The 21,020-nt window shown below is 50.8% G+C and overlaps 2 protein-coding genes across 10 annotated transcripts in view; one reads left to right on the top strand and one right to left on the bottom strand.

The window, feature by feature from the left end:
* The window catches only part of Cd300lf (CD300 molecule like family member f), a 35,192-nt gene extending 19,689 nt beyond the window's left edge, over nucleotides 1-15,503 (bottom strand). The window contains exons 1-3 of one of the 2 annotated variants that reach the window (XM_063242507.1): nucleotides 15,184-15,503; nucleotides 13,462-13,617; nucleotides 10,301-10,632 (exon numbers count right to left, since the gene is read on the bottom strand). The gene's annotated coding sequence lies outside the window, so the exon portion shown is untranslated. Of the gene's footprint in view, nucleotides 1-10,300; nucleotides 10,633-12,320; nucleotides 12,486-13,461; nucleotides 13,618-15,183 lie in introns of those variants that run through there. The other variant, XM_063242508.1, reaches the window with a different exon arrangement.
* Rab37 (RAB37, member RAS oncogene family) overlaps nucleotides 1-21,020 on the top strand; it is a 57,036-nt gene that overhangs the window by 33,073 nt on the left and 2,943 nt on the right. Inside the window, exons 1-6 of one of the 8 annotated variants that reach the window (XM_063242514.1) lie at nucleotides 15,753-15,870; nucleotides 16,056-16,195; nucleotides 18,549-18,659; nucleotides 19,864-19,905; nucleotides 20,379-20,445; nucleotides 20,538-20,590. In XM_063242514.1, coding sequence (XP_063098584.1) covers nucleotides 18,552-18,659; nucleotides 19,864-19,905; nucleotides 20,379-20,445; nucleotides 20,538-20,590 — 270 coding nt within the window. In that variant the 5' untranslated portion in view covers nucleotides 15,753-15,870; nucleotides 16,056-16,195; nucleotides 18,549-18,551. Of the gene's footprint in view, nucleotides 1-9,903; nucleotides 10,015-15,713; nucleotides 15,871-16,055; nucleotides 16,196-18,040; nucleotides 18,239-18,548; nucleotides 18,660-19,863; nucleotides 19,906-20,378; nucleotides 20,446-20,537; nucleotides 20,591-21,020 lie in introns of those variants that run through there. The other 7 variants (XM_063242509.1, XM_013147011.3, XM_063242511.1 and 4 more) reach the window with 7 other exon arrangements.

Genomic DNA, 21,020 nt, shown 5'->3' with positions numbered 1-21,020 from the left:
CACAGGGGTCATGAAAATATGGGACCCTTCACATGGTTTGCAGCTACAGCCACCTTTAGTATGTGCTGCTTAAAACCTGTGACATCTTCACAAGTGAGTCCCTAGGGAGGGGCACAGCTCTTCACACTTTAGGAATGAGTAAGGGTACAGACAGTTTGTTTGCATTGAAAAACACAGCAATAGGTGTGGTTTTTCCAGGATGTGAAAAGAGATGGCCTCTCACTTTACACAGCTCCACATCATAAAGTAAGGTTAACAAGCCTGAGGCTGGGCCTAGTAGCCCTTTGGCCCTCACAAGGACACTGTACAAATATTTTGATAGATATCAGTTTCTGCAACAGGGGAGTCATTGGCCTCCGGGGCAAATGACCAGGAATTCAGCTGATGGATGCAGTCTTTAAAATCAAGAGGTCAGATGTGTCAAAAGTCATGGAGTAATTTTCATTTCTTGGGTGTAGGCAGCAAGGGGTGAACAGAACTGTCTTCAGAAGCTCTCTGTGTGGCCAGATTCTTGATCCTGGTATGTGAAAGACTGGCTTATCCAAGGAGAATCCCCATGGAATCAAGAACAAAGACTTATCCAAGTGGCCTCTAGGGCATACAAGAGAATAAGACTACTGGGAGTAGAGAGGCTGAGTTCTCAAAGATTCCCTGAGACCAAGTCCTGGGTTGGCCATTGACTTCTAAGGGACTCTGTTACCTTCCTGGCTTCCATAGCCCCATCCATGAATCAAGGAATTAGATCATCCAATCACCTTCATACATGCGTGAATGCGGCAAGTCCTTGTGCGTGTGTGCATATGCATGAATGTACTCATATTTGTGGAGGCAGTTATTTGTAGATGTGCATTACACATGTGTATAGCTGTGGTATGTGCATTGTGTGTGTACACTTCTATTTGAGTGCTGTAGTATGTGTGTGCATGCGTGTGTGTGTGTATCTTAATGTATGCACTGGCTTCTCCTGGTTACAAGGACAAAAACCTCCTCAAGCTGAAGGTGCTCATGTCAGAACCCAGACTATTCCCAGGCAGGAGGAGCTCCTGGCTGAAAGACCAGTTTTATTAGGTCTCTCCCACTCTGAAATAGAAGTTCCACAGAAAGCTTACTACTTAGGCTATTTGAGAATTACAAAACTCACAGACAGAGCAGCAGGAAACAGGATCAGTGGCAACTTCCTGCACAGACAGGAAGTCTCTCCTGTTGGAGATCGAGACCCCAGCCCTGGTCCCCAGGTCCCTGCACTCCCTACTCAGAGAGCCTGCTAGGGCTTTGCTGTGGTACTGATGGACTCCATTACAGACTCTATAACAAATGTTGTATTAATAATTTGGGGCTCTTTCTCTTCAAAAAGCTCCTGAGGCAGATTGATGAGCAGTACCTGCTCTGGATCACACTCACTTCAGAGTCTTCCTCCCCAGAGAGACAGAATCTGGATCCTCTTGAAGCTGAGCTGCACTCACCGCCTGTTTTGCCCACTAGAAAGCAGGAGTGGAAATGTACTAGGCCCCAGCCCCAGCTCGCGGAGACTCCCTCATTTCCTCCTGCTCTCTCGCACCTCTGCTTCCCCAGGAGAACAGCCAGGTAGCCTTCTGAGTGAGCATCAAGGAGCAGAGCCAAGCTTTCCTCACCACCAACTAAAGGACATGTAAGGGGACTCAGCTGAGACCAGAGCGGCCACCCAGACTGTCACCGCATCACACCTGTGTGCCGCTGAGTTTTGGGCTATTTACTGCAGCACTGTTATGGCTGTAGAAAACCAGGACTGCACAGACACCAGACCTGCTCTTCCACTCTTCAGCTGTAGCGGACGCTCCCAAGTCCTTCCTCTTGGCTCTTTCCTGCATAACACTTCACTATGACCCCTCCTACCGTGGTGAAGGAGAAGAGGAGGCAGGAGGGGAGGGAAAGGGGTGAAAGGGAGGGAGGGACAGAAGGAGGAAGAGAAAGGAGGGAAGAAGGAAGGAATAAGGAAAAGGAGGGAAGGAGCGAGGGAGGAAGGAAAGGGTTCAGTTTCTTTCACTACTTTGAGATGATCACTTTTAACATCAAGGTTTATATGTCACCCATCTTTTATCTCTTTCTATATGTCTTATTTATTTTTCTCTCATTGCTGGGACAAGATACCTGACACCCAAAGTTTATAGGGAGAAAGGTTTATTTGGCTCCAGTTTGTGGAGGTTTTAGTCCATAATCACCAGTTACAAGGCAAGGTGGAGTGACACGGGGGCAACAGTCCATGATGGCAGAAGACACCAAAACAACAAGAGCAAAAGAGGAGCACGCTCTTTCTCCCCATTCTACTGTACACAGGCCACCTGCCCTGGGCAGATGCAGCAGTCATACCCCCATCCCAGCACCGCAAACGAACCAGTCACAAACTAGGTTCAGCACCTCTGAACAGCCCATCCCCCATGACTGCATGAAACTTCGAGGGGACATCCAGACTGCAGTCATAACACCACAGAAATGTATGGTTAGTTTCAGGAATCGGATGTGTTGTGTAAGCTTACATCACTCACTGCTCAACAGATTTCCGCTGTGCACATGTCACCTTTGGAGGAAGACAGCCAGGAAAACAAATATCATCAAGAGAGAACCAGCTTGTGTTTGGTTCTAGAGCTTTGGAGAGCCACTAACTCTTCTATCGGGTGGGTCTACATCAGGGACCACAACCCTACACTCTTTTTGGTCCTTACATTTGCAACCTACCAGTGATCCTTTCAGAACCCAACTTCTTAGGCAGAAGGGCTTTTCTATGGAAAGAGCTGCTTGATTGGGTCTCTCCCACCCTGGAATAACAGTCCATGAGAACTGTGTTGCCAGTGAATAGAGCCACATCTTGCACATAGCAGGTGCTCAGTAAACACTGAGAAAGAATGAATAAACAAATAACCCTATTTACTGCATTTTCATTCTGTGCCCAGCCCTGTACATTTGTTGAGTCACCCCTTTAGTCCTTAAAAATCAGCCACAAATCGTAACTGTCGTCACCAACCACTCCTAAATTTCTTAGTTCCCCCTTGAGCCCCGTTGCACTTCATCTTTCCTTCCCATTTATGCTGTGTTCTGTATTTTACATGGCTGTCACACTGAATCCTCACTACAAATCTAGGGGAAAGGTGATGTTACTCCCATTTATCAGCTAAAGAAAAATGATCACTAGACAAGTAAGTTATCTAAGGTCATGTAATGAGTGGCAGAGCCAGGATTCAAATCCAGGTCTGGGCCATGTAAGCATGTTCTGCCGCCTTCTGATAGAGAGCAGGTAAGAGAGGAAAAGGAAGGAGGGAAGAATTAAAGAGAAAGAAAGAAAAGGGGCACTTTGACCCTATTTGGTACAGACAATGAAGATGAATGATGCCACCAAGTGTAACATCAAAGAGTTAATAAGATAGAAAGCTTGTCATGATTGCACATGCCCCTGATCCCACCACTCTGAGCCTCCGGCAGGAGAATCACACCCTCTAGTTCAGCCTGGACAACTTAGTGACCTGTCTCATAAAGAGGCAGGGAGTAGCTCAGTGCAAAGGCCCTGAGTTAAATCCTCACTACTGCAAAAAAGTGCAAGTTAATAAAAGACAGAATCCTGGAAGTGGTGATCATCAGAGCATCTACACCCAGGTTGCTTGTAAGACAAGTTACCCCCGCAAAAGAAGGTTTTTATCATGAACTGGGAACTAACTGAACAGAGCCAGTAATTACCAGTAACTGGCCAGCAAACACCAACCTTGAACATTTTCCACATCCATTGCCCATATCCTGGATGGTATGGGATGGGAAACTGGGTCTCAGCCAAGTTCTTGTCCAGAAAGTAGAGACGAAGCTTTTTCTTTTCTTTCTTTCTTTTTTTTTTTTTCTTTTCTTTTCTTGAAAACCTGGGTCTCCAAAAGTGCATGCAATGATCTGAATGTTTGTGTCCCCCTAAATTCATATGCTGAATCTCAGGGTCCAATGTGATGGTAACAGGTTGGGGCATTTGGGAGAGACTAGGTCATCAGAGAGAGCCCTTCTCCAGAAAGCTTAGATTTCCAGCTCCCAAGACCGTGCTCAGTAAGTTTCTGCTGTTGATAAGCCTCCCTCTGTATGGTCCTTTACTATAGCAGTCTGAAGAGATAAGACAGCAAGTTAATGCTTTGCACAGATGAGAAAATAAAAGGGCTCTGGATTTCCACAACAGGGGACCTGTTGTTTTTGCCACAGCTCCTAGAGCGCCTAAGGTGTATAACACTCACCAACATTAACAAAGTAGAGTAGCTGTGATTCAGGCTCCATCTGCCCAGAAAGTCTGATCTTTCTTAAAGCACCAATTAATGGGCTCGCTTTATTTGGAAAAATAAAACAAGCATTTGTTCAGCAGGAGTTCGGCTCACATGGGCATTCCTTCTTTGCTTTTGCCAGTGTTTCCTTGGCATAACATGCTTCCCCAATGCTTCCCCAATTACAAAAGTAGTATGTATTCATCACAGAATAGCAAGATACAAATAAAAACGAATGCATTGAAGTCACTCCTAACCTAACCACAGCAATAACTGCTAGTAACTTTATGAATATCATAATCTGTCTCTCATTCTTCTTCTGTAGAAAAGCAATTTATTCCAAGTTAAATAGAAAGCCACCAACAGGATTTTTACATTTAAGGACTCTGTTTGTTTTTATTTTCATTTTGAGACAAGTTCTTACTAGATAGTCTAGGTTGGCGTTGATCTCACTACATAGGTGCTACATAATAATAACACATAATCCAATAGCCACAGCCTCCCAAGTGCTGAGATTACTGGATTGGGCCACCACATTGGCTATATTAGTACCAAATTCCCCTATAGGCTACCAGTCTAACCCACCTGGAATGAATGGCACACAGACACAAGAGAAAGATAAAGAGACAGTTCTGTGATTGAGGAGTTTGGGATGACCTGATGTTCTCTGTGGAATAAAAGGCCCAATGTATTAGGGCTTTCAAATCAAGAAAATACAAAATGCAACCATGGTGATGGAAGGTGCTGATAATTTTGGAAGTCATGCACTTGTAATTTTGGTGGTACATGCATGGGGGCAAGGGAAATCTGAGGACTTTTTGCTCCTATTCATGTGAATGCAAAATTGCTTTTTAAAAAAAGTCCATTTGGGCTGGGGATTTAGCTCAGCGGCATAAGTGCCTGCCTGGCAAGCGCAAGGTTGTGAGTTCAATCCCTGTTACCAAAAAAAGGTCCATTTTTCAAAAAAGACAAAAAGAAAATATAGCTAATAATGCCCACTCTGGAATACTTTCTTCCCCAGTCAGTACTTTCCCAGTTACTACCCTTTTTAAAAAGAGCAATCCCAAGGATCAGGGATTTAGTTCAGCAGCACAGGGGCTGCCTGACAAGCACAAGGTCCTGAGTTTGATTCCCAGCACCAAAAAAAAAGAAACATAGAAAATAAAAACATCTCTATATTAACCACCTATCACCTTAGACCCTCCAAGTTAATTCCTGTTGGTCTCTAAAATTCATGCAGACTACAGCGCATGTACCCAAGAAAGGTACTAGCACATCATCCTGCTCCAGCCTCCTTACTGAACGGTATGATCCTCCCACATGGTACGGACACATCCACCCTGTCCCTTTGTAATTTCCACCGCACAGCATAATATGCATATTCTAGGATTTATTTCTCTACTCCATGCTTGACTTATTGGCTCTTACAAGAATTACGGTGAACACCTTTATCACACAAATCTTAGTGGACTTTTGCTAGCAAAGGCAAAGGAATTTGCATTTAGCAACCTTGATAGATGTTGTCAGTGGCTCTCCAGAAAAGCTGCACGTTCCCACTAATGGGCTACACATGAGTGCCTACTCCCCAAACCTATGCCAGTATTGACCATCACCAAACTCTTATCAAAACCACCCCATATTACATTGTATTCCCCTAAAGTCCATAAGCTGAAACTCACTACCCAGTCTGATGGTATTAAGAGGTTGGGGTCTTTGTGGGTAACTAGGTCATGAGGGTAGAGCCCAGAGAATGAGATGAGTGCCCTTGTAGAAGCACTGCCTTGCCCTGTCCATCATATAAGGACACAGCAAGAGGCAGGGACTCTCTGCAGAAGAGCTTGAACTTCTGGCCAGTCTCCAAAACCATGTATTTCCTGTCTATATATGCAAGGGTCCTCCAGAAAAACAGATATAGTAGAAAATGATAAATAGATGATAGATACATTGATAGATAGATGATTGATAGATAGATGGAATGGAGGAGGGAGAGAGACACTGATTTGTATCCAATGAATTGGCTTACACTTCCTGTTCAGTCTGGCCAAGTCCAGAATCTACAAGGAAAGCCAGACAGCTAGCAACTCTCTGACAGCAGCAGATGCTGCATGTTTAAAGCAGAATTTCTTCTTCCTCCGGGAAACTTCAGTTCCACTGATAAAGTCTCTCAGTTAACCAGGTGAGGGCCACCCAGATTATTGAAGACTCGAGGTCAACCATCTATAGATGACCACCGCATCCACAAAATTCCTCCTCGGCAGCATCTGTACTGTGTCAAGCAGCACACCTAGAACTGGAGCCGAGCCAGGCTGACGATCATGGGTACCCACACAGAAAATATAGCTGTTTCCACTCTTCATTCATTTTCTATTGAGGTTTTCTTTGAGTTGTATTGTAAGAGATGTTAACCCTGTAACCCTATGTCTTCCAAATGTTTTTTTGGTCATTTCTCGTGCAATTTGGTTTTTAGTGTCTTCTGCTCACTGAAGGATTTTTGTTTCTATGCAGCAGATCTATTGATGTTTTCCTTGATGGTATCTGAATCTCCTGACTGGCTAAGAATGGCATCAGAGTCATTTTAGGCACCATGGGAATCACCTGTTCATTGAGGTTTTCCAAATGCTGCCCAGAATGATAGAGTCAGAGGAAAGCAATGCACTTAGAATTAGCCTGGCCCTTTCAGAAAGCCTTTCACTGAAGGACAGCGTATCCTGAGGCCCCTGTGTCTATCAGTGGTTGACACAACAGCCATAGGAAAAGCTTTGCACCTGCTGCAAAAAGCCAACTGCCCATTTTATCACTTGAGGCCCCTTATACAAGTGTCTGTGTAACAGATTCCTCTGAGGATCCCATGCCAGGAGAAATTAGTCACTGATGAAAAGGATCCAGGCATTCTTTATGGTACAAGTACCAGAGACACTATCCGGTTCCCCAACTTTTCTTTTCTTTTTTTTTTCCCTTTTTTTAATTTTAAAGAGAATAAAACCAAGCAAAACAAAACAGAACCATGCCAATCAAAACAAACCAGTGTGACACAGGACTTCAAAACAATAAGAAATCAACAATGGTTACCATAATGCCTCCTGCTCTCATCAAAATAGCTGCAGATACCTTCAGACATAGTAAAAATCAAACAGAACAGAACAGAATAGAACCAATAAAAACAAAACAATGAATGCAATAAAGGACTTCAAAACAAGGTAATAGTAAATATAAATGGCTACTATTATATCTTGTTATCTTTAAAATAGCTGCCCATGCCATCAGACACAATAAAATCAAAACAAAACAAAACTGAACAAAACCCAATCCAACAAAACATTGAAATGATACAGGACTTCCAAACAAGACAATAGAAAATCAACAGCGGCCACCACTCTGAGAAGGCGATTCCCCAGAGATGCTGTACTGTGTATTGCCATTCTCTGAATAGATGATCAAATCACCAGTTTTAGACCTGCAAAGTCAGGGCAACACTAAACACTATAAGCATTAAATTGTATTCCACCTCAACAACCAGCATCTCAACCTGTTTCTCTGGATTAGCTGGTTGCCTATAGTGGGCACGAGGCTGGGTGGGTTGGCTCTTCTTGTTTCCCAGCCTGTGTGCTGAAAAGGGCTGGCATCTGGCTCTCCCCTCAGCAGCCTGTGTGTGGCGCTGATTCACAGGAGGGCTTGCTTCTTTTTTTTCTTTTTTCCGATGCCGGGGAGGCAGGTACTTATGCCGCTAAGCTAAATCCCCAGCCCCAACTTGCTTCTTGTTGACTTCCGGCTCCCCAACTTTTCTTCGCTGCCAGGAAACCTAGACTCAGATATAATGCTCAAGCACCAAGCCTGGGTGAGGATGTACCTGATCCCAAACCACACTCACCCCGTCCTTTCCACACTTCCTGAAACCCTCTCTTTGGCTGTCTCTTGTAAAAGTGGATTTTGTTTGCATGACTTCAAATCCCCTTTGTGGAAGAGGAACAAACGCAGACATAAGCAAAATTAATTAAGCAGAGCAAACCAGGACAATTGTACAAATCACGAATTACGAAGATGTTGACACAAGGTTTTGGTCAGACCCATGATTAGCTTTTAAATGCTCATAAATGAACTGGAAGAGAGAAAGCACAGTGAAACATCTGGAGAAAAATCAAGGAGATCTTAGAGAGGGGAAAATAATTCAGCAATGTTTATAAGATAAGCAGCTCTGAATTCTCCACAGTAGTCCAGAACAACAACAGCAAAAAAAACAAAAGCTGCCAGCAAAGGTCCAGAGAAGGACTATTCCCCATGATGAGCACAGAAAGGAACAAGAATTCTTCACCCTGAAGAGAAAAACCTAAAGGGAAAGTTAGAATTTCCTGCCCTTTAGGAAGTGAATGAGGTGAACACGCATGAGTTTTTCTTCACCTTCTGAAATATTCTCTCTAGGAAGAATAATTTAACTGAAGAGGTTAAATTTGAGATATAAATGAACAAAGCCACTGCTGGTAGCATACAACGGTTCTCTGTAACCCAGAAGGAAATGAAAGCAGACAGTTTGGTTCAGGAGGTGGAGATGGGAGAACTACAGAGAATGGCCCAAGTCAGCATCAAGCTTAGGTTCAACCTGTGCCGATACCAGTTTCCTACAGTGCGTCGCTCAGAGCCTCGCAGGGCCGGGGCCTGCGGGCCTGACCCAAAGAGGCCTGACAGTCTTCATGCTTTTGTGTCTCGGTGGACCCCGTGAAGGTTTGCACCTCCTCAGTCTTTCCAAGGACCTCCGATGTTTGTCTTTGGAAAGTGGCTACTGCCCTCTTGGAAACCAAGGCATCTATCCACTCACCCTTCACAGTGTGCTGATAGGGACAGCCTCTGAATTCACAGATATTTCCTCTCTGTTGCTTATGACTTTCTTTTAAATATTTCCTCTGAGTTTCCAGGCTAAGTCTCACCCCTTGCCTCTCCCAGTACAGACCTCCCAGAGTAGCCTCTCTCGTTCCCTAAAGCTACTTGTTTCATTCCATGGACTGGTTTTTATGGCCAGCACATATGGGCGATCCCCGGACTTCATGTTAATTCTGGCCTTCTAAGGAGAAGATGCCAAAAGGGAAGGAAATGCACAAGGATTTTATTAAAGAATTGCCTATGAGAGAAACGGGGCTAAGAGATGGGAAGCCTGGAGGGCCACACCACAGTGCAGGTCAGACACCCTCTAGCTGAGGCCACGTATCAGAGGAGCCCTGGGTCTCCCGGGACAGGCCTGCCTCAGCATCCCGGCCATGCTCTGCCTCTACTTGGGAATCCCCTGTGGCAAGCACAGCCCCACACAGATGCGGCAATGGTGCACTCAGCACACAGCAGCAAGGACTGTGGGTCAGCGGCAGCCCCATGGTGAGAAGTCTGGGAGGCCCGTTGCCAGGGTCATTTCAGATGTTCACTAACTAGGGTTCAAAGGAGGTTTTCTCTATACCTTTGTGCCTTTTTAGTGACTTCAAGAGAAAGTCAAGAGGTGGGGGCATCCATGGTTTCTATGCCTGAGTATCCACGTATGTGTGTGTGTCTACAAGGGCCTTCAGGTTTGTATGTGATTGCAAAAAACCAGATCCTGCAGCCACAACTGAATCTCAAAGACCGATCCAACCACAGTCCTCACTCTCCTTCCTGTGCTCCCTTCCAGACCATCCTGGTGGGTGACAGCGGTGTGGGGAAGACATCTCTGCTGGTTCAGTTCGACCAGGGCAAGTTCATTCCGGGCTCCTTTTCGGCAACTGTGGGCATCGGATTCACAGTAAGCAGTCACCAGCACTTTGGGGGTCCCGTGTGTCTCTATCAGGACATCGGCAAAAATACGCGGGCTCTCTGGGGGCCATTCAAGGTGGCCAGATGAAAAGACTCTTTCCTGAGTGGCACGCAGGTACCAGCCACCAGAGTGTGGGGCAGCACCCTTGGGTAGTGTGCAGGGAGAACGGTGCGTTCCACTTCAAGCCCAAAGATTACCCAATTCAAGTGACCCAAAAGAACGCGGCAGGCACAGTGAAGGGGGCGTGGTGCATCCCGGGTGGGGGTGTACTCACATTCTAACTGCGGCTGCCACCATCCTGTGCCCAGGTAGATGCAGGGCTTAAATCCAGACTTCAGTCTTCGGCCTGCTGACTCCCTAGGACACGTGCAACAGTGCTGAGTTCACACTGTGCTTCCAGTTTTGTCATTTCTTTGTCCCTCCAGATTCTTCTTGGCAGGTAGCTGACCCGAAAAATCCACCAAGATACCCCTTTGCTTTCCACTTCTAGCTGTGGTAACCCACAGGAGCTCCAGAAGAAAAGAGGGCAAGGGGGTTCGCCCCTCTCTCACACTGTCTCAGAAAAGCAGACGTTATTTCGTGGCCAGCGTGGGTATTCGTGATCCCCTGGGACAAATCAGAACATAGGACCTATGAGGTTGTGTATGAGCTCGGGACCCAGGGTGCCATATTAAAGGGAAGCAAGAGGGGAAATCAGGAGACAGACTTGTCCCTTGAGTCTCTGTCAGGGAAACAAGGGACCAGGCTGCACTGGGCCTCAAGGAGACTGTAGAAGAACAAAGGAGAGCGGGCCAAGTGTGGGCCTGGAATCTGCTCGCCAAACTGCTGCACCCAATACTCCTGAAACTGAGACTAGCTGGGCCCGGGAGGACAGGGCAGGGCTTGGTCTCAGGAGGCCCAGGCAATCCTCCAGGCTTTGGACCGGGCTGCCGGAAGTGAACAGGATGTTCTGGTGCCACAGGCCACTCACCCCGGGCCATGCCTAGTCTGCACTCATGGTCACACCCACATCTCCTGGCCCTCTGCCTTTCTAGGAGGGCAGCGAGGGGTGGACATGGATGTGCTTGTAAACTCCATAGACTTCAGGGGTTAGAGCTCTGAATTTTGTTACTCATTTGGAAAGACAAGTGAGGGGAAACTCCTATGAGCAAGAAGAGAGTGTGTGATTGGATCAAGGGCCAAAAGCAGCCTGAGCCAAAGCAAGCACTCCCCACCCACCTCTCTCTCTGTCTCTCTCTCTCTCTCTCTCTCTCTCTCTCTCTCTCTCTCTCTCTCACACACACACACACACACACACACGCCTTGGGATGGCACTCCTGACTCTCTGCCTGGCCCCACCCAGCATCCTGACAGCTAGCAGCTTATGCTGGGTGAGGCCAGAGCCTGGCCACACCAGATCGAGGGCATGACCTCGGTCACAAACAGGTGCAAGTCTGCCCCACAGTTGAGCCCCTAATTCAGGAGTCACACACACACACATACACACACTGGCTGTGGCAGGCTGTAAACAGGAACCATACAGAGCACACACAGCAGGCCCAGCACAGCCCTTACCTGCAGCCAGAAAGCCCCAGCTCCACATTGCTACAGCAATGTCTACAGCCCAGGACCCCTTTCCTGCCCCTCTGCCCAGTGCAAGGGACCCTCATTTCCTTCCTGCCCAGCTCTCCACTCAGAACAGCTGAGGCACAGCAGTGAGTTTCCTGTGTCCTGCTGGGCAAGAGGCTGGAGGACTTAGGGGTCCCTTCAAATATCCATAGTCTAGGGGTCCCACACAGCCTGGCTACATTCTTTTGCTTATCAATCTGTCATTCACATGGAAGTTTTTGGTTTGGTTTGGTTCAGGTCAGTTTGGTTTGCACAGGGTCTTGCTCAGGCTGGCCTCAGACTCACAGTCTTGGTCTTCTAAGGCCAAGCAGGACTTTCAGGGTTCCATCACCGCAAGTGATGGGCCTGGAATCTGCTCACCAAACTGCTGCACCCAATACTCCTGAAACTGAGACTAGCTGGGCCCGGGAGGACAGGGCAGGGCTTGGTCTCAGGAGGCCCAAGCTGCCAAGCAATCCTCCAGGCTTTGGACCGGGCTGCCAGGAAGTGAACTTTAAATATAGCACCCAGCTGGCAATTTTCCAGTCTCCTAGGCCTGTGCCTAACTATACCAGAGGTCTGGTGTGATGGTAACCAAGGCAGAAGGGGCCAGCAAGCTCCCACCAGCCCAGCTTAGGGGGCCAAATGCAGCCTAAGTAGGAGGGGAAGGGGCCACAGAAGGGAACAGAGTGATCATCTGGGTGCACCTTTAAGTCTCCTCTGGAAAAGGGGCCTGTGCAGGTCTTCTGTAGATGCCTCTGGAATCCAGGTCTTCCCCAAATCCTCCATCACCAGCCCCGTCACACTAACTGTAGAGTCCTGCTGATGGATTTACAGGGGCGCTGTCCACGGGGTTCACACGTTGGCCTTCCACCAGCCTCTGTCCTGCTCAGATCAGACTCTGCCTGTCTCAATGTTCCCCAAAGTCCCACCAGCCCAGCTTAGGGGACCAAGTGCTCTAAAATTCATCTCCAAAAGCCTTGCCCCATCAGGCATGGTGGTGCACTCTTGAAATCCCAACACTCAGGAGACTGAGGCAAGAAGATTACAAGTTTGATCACAAGTTTAGCATGACCTTGGAGCAAAATAAAAGGCTAACCTTTGGTGACTCACCAGCGCCTTCCAAAAGCCTCAGGCTTTTCACTTGCTAGTCAAGGTGCTGTGCAGCTTAGGCTGGTAGTCTTCACACCCTTGTTAAGCATACAGAAATGTCTCCAGGGGAGCTGCATGTGAGGGTGCACACAAAACCCCAGCACTCTGGGAGGCTGAGGCAGGATCACAAATTCAAGCCCAGCAGGGGCAATTTAGCAACTTAGTTAATACTCTCTTAAATTTTTAAAATGACATAAAAAGACTGGGGATGCAGCTCAGTGCAAAGGTCATGGATTCCATCCTCAATCAATAACAAAAAAGAAAAGAAAAAGAGAAAAGAAGGGAAGGGAAAGAGAGGGGAGGAAAGGGGAGGGAAGCAGGCCAGGCCAGGCCTCCGGGAGACAATCTGAAATGCCGTCTCCAAATCGCTTCAGCAAGCTCACACAAGCTGCTGCAGCAAGTCAGAGAGGAGTCTGTGCGGGTATCTGGGTGAGACGCAACATGTGCGGTGTGATATGAAGTCTTTGTGCCACAGTGCAGGCCACTGGGGTGTGAGCACGTGTGTTTGTGGTACGAGTGGTGTGTGTGTGTCCTGGCTTCGCTTTGGGTGGTTTGTTGCAGTGGTTGACTCTGTTTTGCTTTGCCATACTGGGGACTGAACCCAGGGCCTTCCCACCCAATTACAACCCCAGCCCTTTTCTTTGTCTTATTTTTAGACAAGGTCTTGCCGGGCTGGGCTCAAGCCAGCAATCTCACCTCAGCCTCCCAGAGTGTGGGGTCACAGATGTGCACCACCACACTCAACCGGAAGGGCTTCATCCCTCTGCTACTCTGGAGGCTTCATGCTGAGGGATTCAGTCTCTTCCATTCCAGACCAACCGCAGGATCTATTAGGGTCTGCACGGCTGCAGCCTAGAAGTGCAAAATCAAGGTGTCAGCAGGGCCACATGCCCCCTGCTCTGCCGGGGGAGAGGGGAGAACCCTTCCTAGTCGCCCGACAGTTTCTGGTGTCTCCAGCAGCCCTTGGCGCTCTTTGCCTGGGATTGTTGGGAGCCACTAGGGAGACCCCAGCCTCTGCCTCTGTCTTCACATAGCCGTCTGCTTCCTGCGTCCCTTTCCACATGAGACGCCAGTCATTGGATGAAGGACCCACCCCACCCCAATAGGACCTCATCTTTAATCACATCTGCAAAGGCTCAATTTCCAATAAGGTCAAATTTGGAGGACACAATTCAATCCATAAGAGCACAGCTTAAGGGGACAGTGAGAGACAACCATGTCCGTCTTCTTCCTCTCTTGCACTGAATACCCAAGACCCGGCAGGGTTCTCGTGTGTGCTCCCTGGAGCTGGAAGCTCCTGGCATTGAGCATATTGGCATTGGCCCTTGTTTATAGCAACAGCCTCTGGCAACGACAGGGCACATCTCTTAAGTGCTGGGCAGCCCCCACTTTCTGTGCCCGGCTCCCTGTTGAGCCTATCCTATGAGGCTGAGACATGCTCATCTCCACAAAAACTGCCCTCTGCTGGAGATTCTTTCTGTCCCTATTCTTCCATTGGCCATAAACCAGCTCCAGCTGATGCCAAAGACTGAGGCTTGTGTGCACACAGTCTGGGCCCACCACATCCTTGGTCTTCCCCCTCACCCCTGGCCCTGCAACCCCTAAGTTAAGATGCACAGGGGCCCCTCCCTTCCCTGTACACCCCCTCCAACAACCCCTTTGTCTGGCACCCCAGCTTTGTACAGAATGAGATGAGAGCAACGGAATGGGTGGCCAGGCCACAAAGCCTGGAACCCACTACAGGCACCCCAAACACGTCCTATCCTTTCTCACCAGGAGCTGCGGGGTCCTAGGACTCAACACAAAACTCTACACAGAAAGATCTATTAGCCAGGTTCTGGGGCGCAGCATACCTTTAATTCCAGCACTTAGGGAAGCTAAAATAAGAGAGGTTTTAAGTTCAACCCCAGCCTGGGCAACTTAGCGACTTAGCAAGAACTTTTCTCAAAATTAATAAATAAGGTCTGGGGATGTAACTCAGTATAAATATCTTGGGTTCAATTTCCAGCACCCCCTCCCAAAAAGATCCATTAATTCATCTAGCACCTTCTCCATAGCAAGCTGAGTGCCCCACGTGAATAAAGCCGGCCAAGCCTTCAAGAGCTGTGCCACACACACCTGCACAGACACCCTAAGTTGCATAGCCCACGTGCTGGGTATTTCCCCTGGGCACAGTTCAGCGAAGCGCGGGGGCGGGGGGGCTGATCCATGCTAAAATAAAGGTCAAAGTCCTCGCCACAATCCTGCTGCGCAAATGCTCTCCTAGGTGAATATCGGTCGGTAAACAAAACTATATCCCGATGACCTCGGGCTGCGGTGCATTCGCAAAAATGAAACTGCCTCGGTGCTATCCGCAGAATGGGCGCCGCGCTGGCACCAAGCAGCCCACCAAGTTCCACAAGGTCCGCACGCAGTTACCTGTGGCCAGCAGTTTGGCCGGAGCTCGGGCGCCACCTGCCGGCCACGCTGAGCAGCGGCAGCGGGCACCGCGGCGCGCGTCCCAGGCCAGGCCAGACTTCTTTGCAGCAGGCGAGGTCTCTCAGCCCGCTCCCTAAACCCGCGGGCACCTAACCCCGCAGCTGGCGACCTCGGGGCCGTTCCTGGGGACAGGTTTGGCCTGTGCGGTAAGAGCATGAAGGGGCTGGGGGTTTAGCTCAGCGGCATAAGCACCTGCCTTGCAAGCAGGCGGTCGTGAGTTCGATCCCCGGTACCGATAAAAATGAAAAAGACAAAAAAAAAAAAAAAGAGCATGAAGTCCTGCCAGTGTTGTTCAGAGGGCCTGTCTGCGCCTTGGATGCAGACACCCGGTTTCCGTGCGCCCTAGAGGGACAGACGATTTGGGGCGGGCGCTGCCCGGGCGGTGGCAGGACGAGGGGAGGAGCCTGTCCGGGTCCCGGCCAGGGGGTGGCTGGGAAGGACAAGTAGGTGGAGCCTGGGGCGGGGCGGCTCGTGCTCTCCTGCGCGCTCCCTCGCTCGCTTGCCCGCCTAGCTCACCTCCCGTCCGGGGACATGACGGGCACGCCCGCCGCCACCGCTGCCGCCGGGGATGGCGAAGGCCCCCTGCGCTCCCCGCCCTGCAGTCCGAGCTACGATCTCACGGGCAAGGTGGGTGGGCGCTGCGCCCAGGGCTAGGGTCTCCATGCCGGTTCTGAGGGGCACCCCTCCCCGCGCCCTCTCCGGCACACGCCCCTCTCTGGCTGCATCTAAATTGGGCTCTGCCCTTCCCCAGGCAGCCAGATGCCCTAGAGCGAGGGAGGGAAGCTCAGGATGTAGCCCTGGGCCCCTCTCAGCCTCTAGGAAAGTGGGCTGCGTGGGTGACACGGGCAAGAAAGATGAACCGGACTGAGTAACCTCCCACCCTGCTGACCTCAACTCATTTTCTCCTGCCACCCTTTGGCCCACAAGAGCCACAGGAGCCCCTCGGCTTTGGGTAAGGGTTAAGCTCACTGCCTGCCTGGGCACAGGCTAGGAAGAGCTAGGAAATGGGGGGGGGGGGGCTTGCAGACTCCAAGGGCGCCGCCTGTCTGTGGAGCAACTTAAGTGCCCTTTTGGGGGGGCCACCCTCTCATCTATGTTCAAGGCCTTAGGCTTGCAGCTCTTTAGGTCCCCAGCCAGTGGTTCCAAGTCCTGCCCGCTTTCCTGCCAGGACTTCAGAGATCACTCCCTTCCTCCCAGCAGCAGAACAGGCCCCTCTTTCCAGGAAGCTGTTGCCAACCATCTTGCAGGCCCAGGAATTTTTAGAACCTGAGAAAGATCTCAGCAATTGTCTCCATCTCCACCACCTGGGAAAGCTGCAAGGCCACTCGCTCAGGCACGTGTGATTTGCATGGTGCCCTATATGGAAGCAGGAGGCGACAGCATGGACACTCGGTTGTCTCCCCCACTATGTGTGTCCTTAGAATAAGCAAGTTCAAAATGTTGAAAGAAGCCAGGCGTGATGGTGCACGCCTGTGATGCCAGCACTCAGGAGGCTGAGGCAGGAGGATGGCTGGAGGCTGGAGGCAGCCTGTGCTACATAATGAGCTCACTGCCAGCCTGACCTGCATAGTGAGACCCTGTGTCACAAGACAAAGAATGCTGAAAGAGATGCTGAGTTCACTCTTCCTCTGCAGATTGGGGGAGGGGGAGCAAGAGGAGTGAGTCTTGTCATGTTGCCTTGCGGACACCTGCCTCTTTCTGTCCCCCACACCAGATCTCACTCTCACTGGGAGCACTGGGCCCCCCAGTGCTGGGAGCCGAAAGTTTCAGGGGAAGCTACTGTGCCAGCCACCCACCAGAGCCGTTGAGATAGGCGTCCTGTGTGGGCTTGTGGCAGGAAATGGGCCTCTGATCTCTCTGAGGATGGGGAGCCGCAGATGGCCAGCCCCCAGGCTGCTGAGGACCTCCAGACCTCGTTGCCCGACAAGCCAGCTGTGCTGTCTGCCTACAGCTGGGAAGGCTGAGCAGCTGTTTGTGTTTGGTAGACAAGCCTGGCGGTGTGGTTGGCTGCATCACCTGCCTGAGGCCGCTGTGATCCTATAGCACATAGGCATCGGCCCTGCCACCCTCCTCCTGTCTCAGGGGCTAGGACCTAGCCTGGCCAGGTAGCATCTTCAAAAGAGTGCCCTCCCCCTGTACCCCCCCCCACACACACACCCTCCCGAACGCCTGCCCAGGCCTGTCTCGGGACAGTCTGGGAGGAGCCTAGGCAGGCTCCTAGGCAGGCAGTACTTACCCGCAGGCCACTCTTCTGTGTCCAGAGACTCCATGCCACATTGCCCTAGCCATTCACAGATTCTCGAACAGCCTCCAAGAAATGATCCCTCCTATCTATCTACTGTGGAGACCATGGGACAGGCTTTCCAGTCACAGAGTAGACCACTTATAAGCCTTATGCCCCTTCTGCTCAGCACCCCTCTCTCTACAGAGTTGGCTAATACCAGTACATTGCAGCCATGGTACAAAAGTCAGATTCAGAGTCCCAAAAATTACCCCAGCCTACTCCCTCCTGTACGCACTGAACGGTCTGCCAGGCAGCTGGACTCCTGTTCCCTGGGGCCTCCCCACCCCGCCCCTACAGGTTCTGTGGAGAAGCAGCGCAGGGCAGTAAAGGGGAGGACCACCCTCCTTACCTGCGGCAACCCCAGGAGAGCTAGCTTGGGACATTTGCCCCACGCGTGGGAAATTTCTGCCAAGAGAACTTCAGTCTCCCCATTACAGCGTAAATTTCAACTTTCCCTCATTCAGGCGACTCTTTTGTAAACAAATGCTGTGATTCAAAATGAAACCCAAACGAGAGTACTTTCAGAATATGCCTGTGCTGGCACCTGTCCCACCCCCATGCCCTCTGTCTTCCTAGGCTCCCTTGGGCGGGGACCCTGTCTGAGATATTTTTCCCTTTCTCAGCCCTGAAGCCCCACCCACACGTAGACACCGGAGTGGTAAACACCCAGAAGGATGGAATCACTGCACCGGGCAGTAGTGACGCATGAAGGTGGCTAGCTAGAATCACATGTGGCCATGGTCACTCAATTATGAGGGGTCCCTGAGGATATTTAGAGGTCTCAACATGGGCTTTCAACACACTGGACAAGACCAGGAGGGTGAGGAGAGCCAGGAATCTTGGAGAAGGGAGGAGACAGCTGTAGGCTCCCCAGAGAAAGGGGTCATGAGGTGCCATGGACGTCTTTTCTGTCTGGCCCTCTCCCCTCCTCTACTCCTCTTCCCAGGTTATCTTTCCCTGGAACCCCAGAAGCCCCTTTCATCCCCCAGTGCCCATTAACTGCCTTTGCCCCATCTCCTAGGTGATGCTTCTGGGAGACTCAGGTGTCGGCAAAACCTGTTTCCTGATCCAATTCAAAGATGGGGCCTTCCTGTCCGGGACCTTCATAGCCACGGTCGGCATAGACTTCAGGGTGAGGTGGCTGTAGGTTCCTCCTCTGAGCAGTGAGCTGGGCTTTGGCAGCTCGGGCTCAGGGCAGCTGTCCTCTCCAGGCCCCTGAGAACCCCTCTGTCTGGCTGCCTGGAGGTCAGCAGGGCAGCGTCCCTGGGAAACACAGAGGAGGCCAGGTTGGAGGAGCCTAGGCAAGGTTGGGGCCTTGTCCAGCTACAGGACATGAAATCAAGACCAGGTCCTCCTGTCCTCTGCTGCTGGCTGGAGGCAGGGAGGGGAAGGAAGTGCCCCACTGTGAACAGAGCATCCCGCTGTGTCTGCTGAGTGTCTTGGCCCTGCAGGACCCTTGCTCATAGCCCTGTGAGCCACGCTCCTATGGCCAGGCTTCCAAGGTCAGTGAGTCTCCTGGAGTTGCCCTGCACTGGGCTTAGTTGCTAGCCTGTTCAGGTGGGGACACAGCAGCTGGACAAGCCCCTCCCTCTGCCTTGGAGGACTCCCTCTCTACAAATCTGCCTCAGAGCCTGAGTACCCCAAACCAGAGGGCCCAGGAAAGGGAGGGTCCTGTTCCACAGAGGCCTGGTGCTGCTTCCAAGGGGGCAGACACTGCAGCTGCGTTAGGGGAGCCAGAGGAACGTGTCCTGGGTATCCAGCCCCTAAGGGCCTTAGAACGCTGTTAGGTTCCTTCCCCGCCCTCCCTTCCCCTCCCTTCCCTTTCCCTCCCCCTTTTTCCTTTCTTCCCCCTCCCAGTAATGTGGAGTGGAACTGGAGTCTTTGCACTAAATTATATCCCCAACCCCACCTTTTTTTTTTTTTTTTTTTTTTGAGATAAAAGTCTTGCTAAATTGCTGGGCTGGGCTCCAATTTTCAGTCCTCCTGCCTCAGCCTCCCTGAGTACTGACTGGGATCACACACTTGTGTGCCACCATGCTCAGCTCAGGCACTTCATCTCTAAGGGCTTGGTGACAGCCACGGAGCTGAGCTCTGGGGCAGTGCCAGACAGCTTCTCAGGCTCCCCTTGCCCTGCTGTGTTTTGAGAAGAGAGGGGCTCCCCGGAAATGGGGACTGTACAGTGCTGGTGACTGGGGACAGGGCTCCCACGACCCTGATGGAGTGACCTGGCTGAGATGACCTGGCTGAAGACGCCCCCTGTAGGCCTAAAGGGACCAGGACAAGATGTGGGCAGAGCCTGTTCTGCCCTGCCCATCCTCTGCCCTTTTCTCTTTCAGAACAAAGTGGTGACAGTAGATGGTGCCAGGGTGAAGCTCCAGGTGAGCCCTGAGGCTGGGGCGGGGAGGGAGGACGAGGAGTGGCCTTGCTCCTCACCCTGAACCACAGGAGGCCTGCGCCCTGCCCTCAACCTGGGGTAACTTCCTGTGGGGCCCGCTAGAGGAAGCAGCTTTTGTTTCTTTGATGTCTGTAGAGAGGCAGCTCAAAACTGCCTTTAGAGGAGCTTCACCTCCCTCCCTCCCTCCATTGTGTTTCCCCCCCACCCCCATTTCCTGGGCTTCTATTGCTGGAGGGGGCCAGCGCCCCACCCCAGGCTGGGGAACAGCAGACAGCTTGAAAGGACTTGAGGAGCCACTAACCACCACTGTCCAGGATGTCACCACACCTAAAATGCCCATGAGAACCTGGAAGAAAACAGACCCCTGCCCACAGATACATTCACCCCTCAGTGTGGCCCTCTTGCCAGCAGTCCCCAGACCTGCCGCCTTCCAGCCTCCCCTCTGCCCCTTCCTAGATCTGGGACACGGCAGGGCAGGAGCGCTTCCGCAGTGTCACCCACGCCTATTACAGAGACGCCCAGGGTAAGGCTCTGCACCCACTAGCCCTTCCCCAGCTCCTCTGGGGCACCCGTGCTGCTGCTCTGAGCCCCTGTCATCTCTCTCTCATCCTCCAGCCTTGCTCCTGCTGTATGACATCACCAACAAATCTTCCTTCGACAACATCAGGGTAAGCCCCCCTCCAGGCACCCTCTCACCTATAAGCAGCCAAGGCAGGGCCTATGCAGGAATGAGGCACCACCTGCCAATAAGCACCTAGCTGGAACCAGGCATCTGACTGTCATATGGGCATGGAATCCAGGCAGGCTGCTGTGCCCCTATGCTGCCTGCATAGTCCTGACTGTGATGCAGGGGTGTGTTTTCATGTCAGAGAATTCAGAGTAGCCCCAGCACTATGCTGGACAGAGACATGGGGGAGAACCCAGCCAGGAAAGGCAACAAGTACCTCCAGTCTTAGATACAGCTTTAACTGTATCTAAGAGACATTCATTTAGTAAATTTAAACACTAAGCTGGGGCTTGATGGTGCATGCCTATAATGCCAGCTAGGGAGGCCGAGGCAGGAGGATGGCAAGTGGGGCAACTTTGCAAGACTGTCTC

This window comes from Cavia porcellus, unplaced genomic scaffold, assembly GCF_034190915.1.
Source record: "Cavia porcellus strain 051 isolate PalLab524CR breed Dunkin Hartley unplaced genomic scaffold, mCavPor4.1 scaffold_32, whole genome shotgun sequence".
Taxonomy (NCBI): Eukaryota; Metazoa; Chordata; class Mammalia; order Rodentia; family Caviidae; genus Cavia; species Cavia porcellus.
This window is presented reverse-complemented; position numbering and strand designations above follow the sequence as displayed.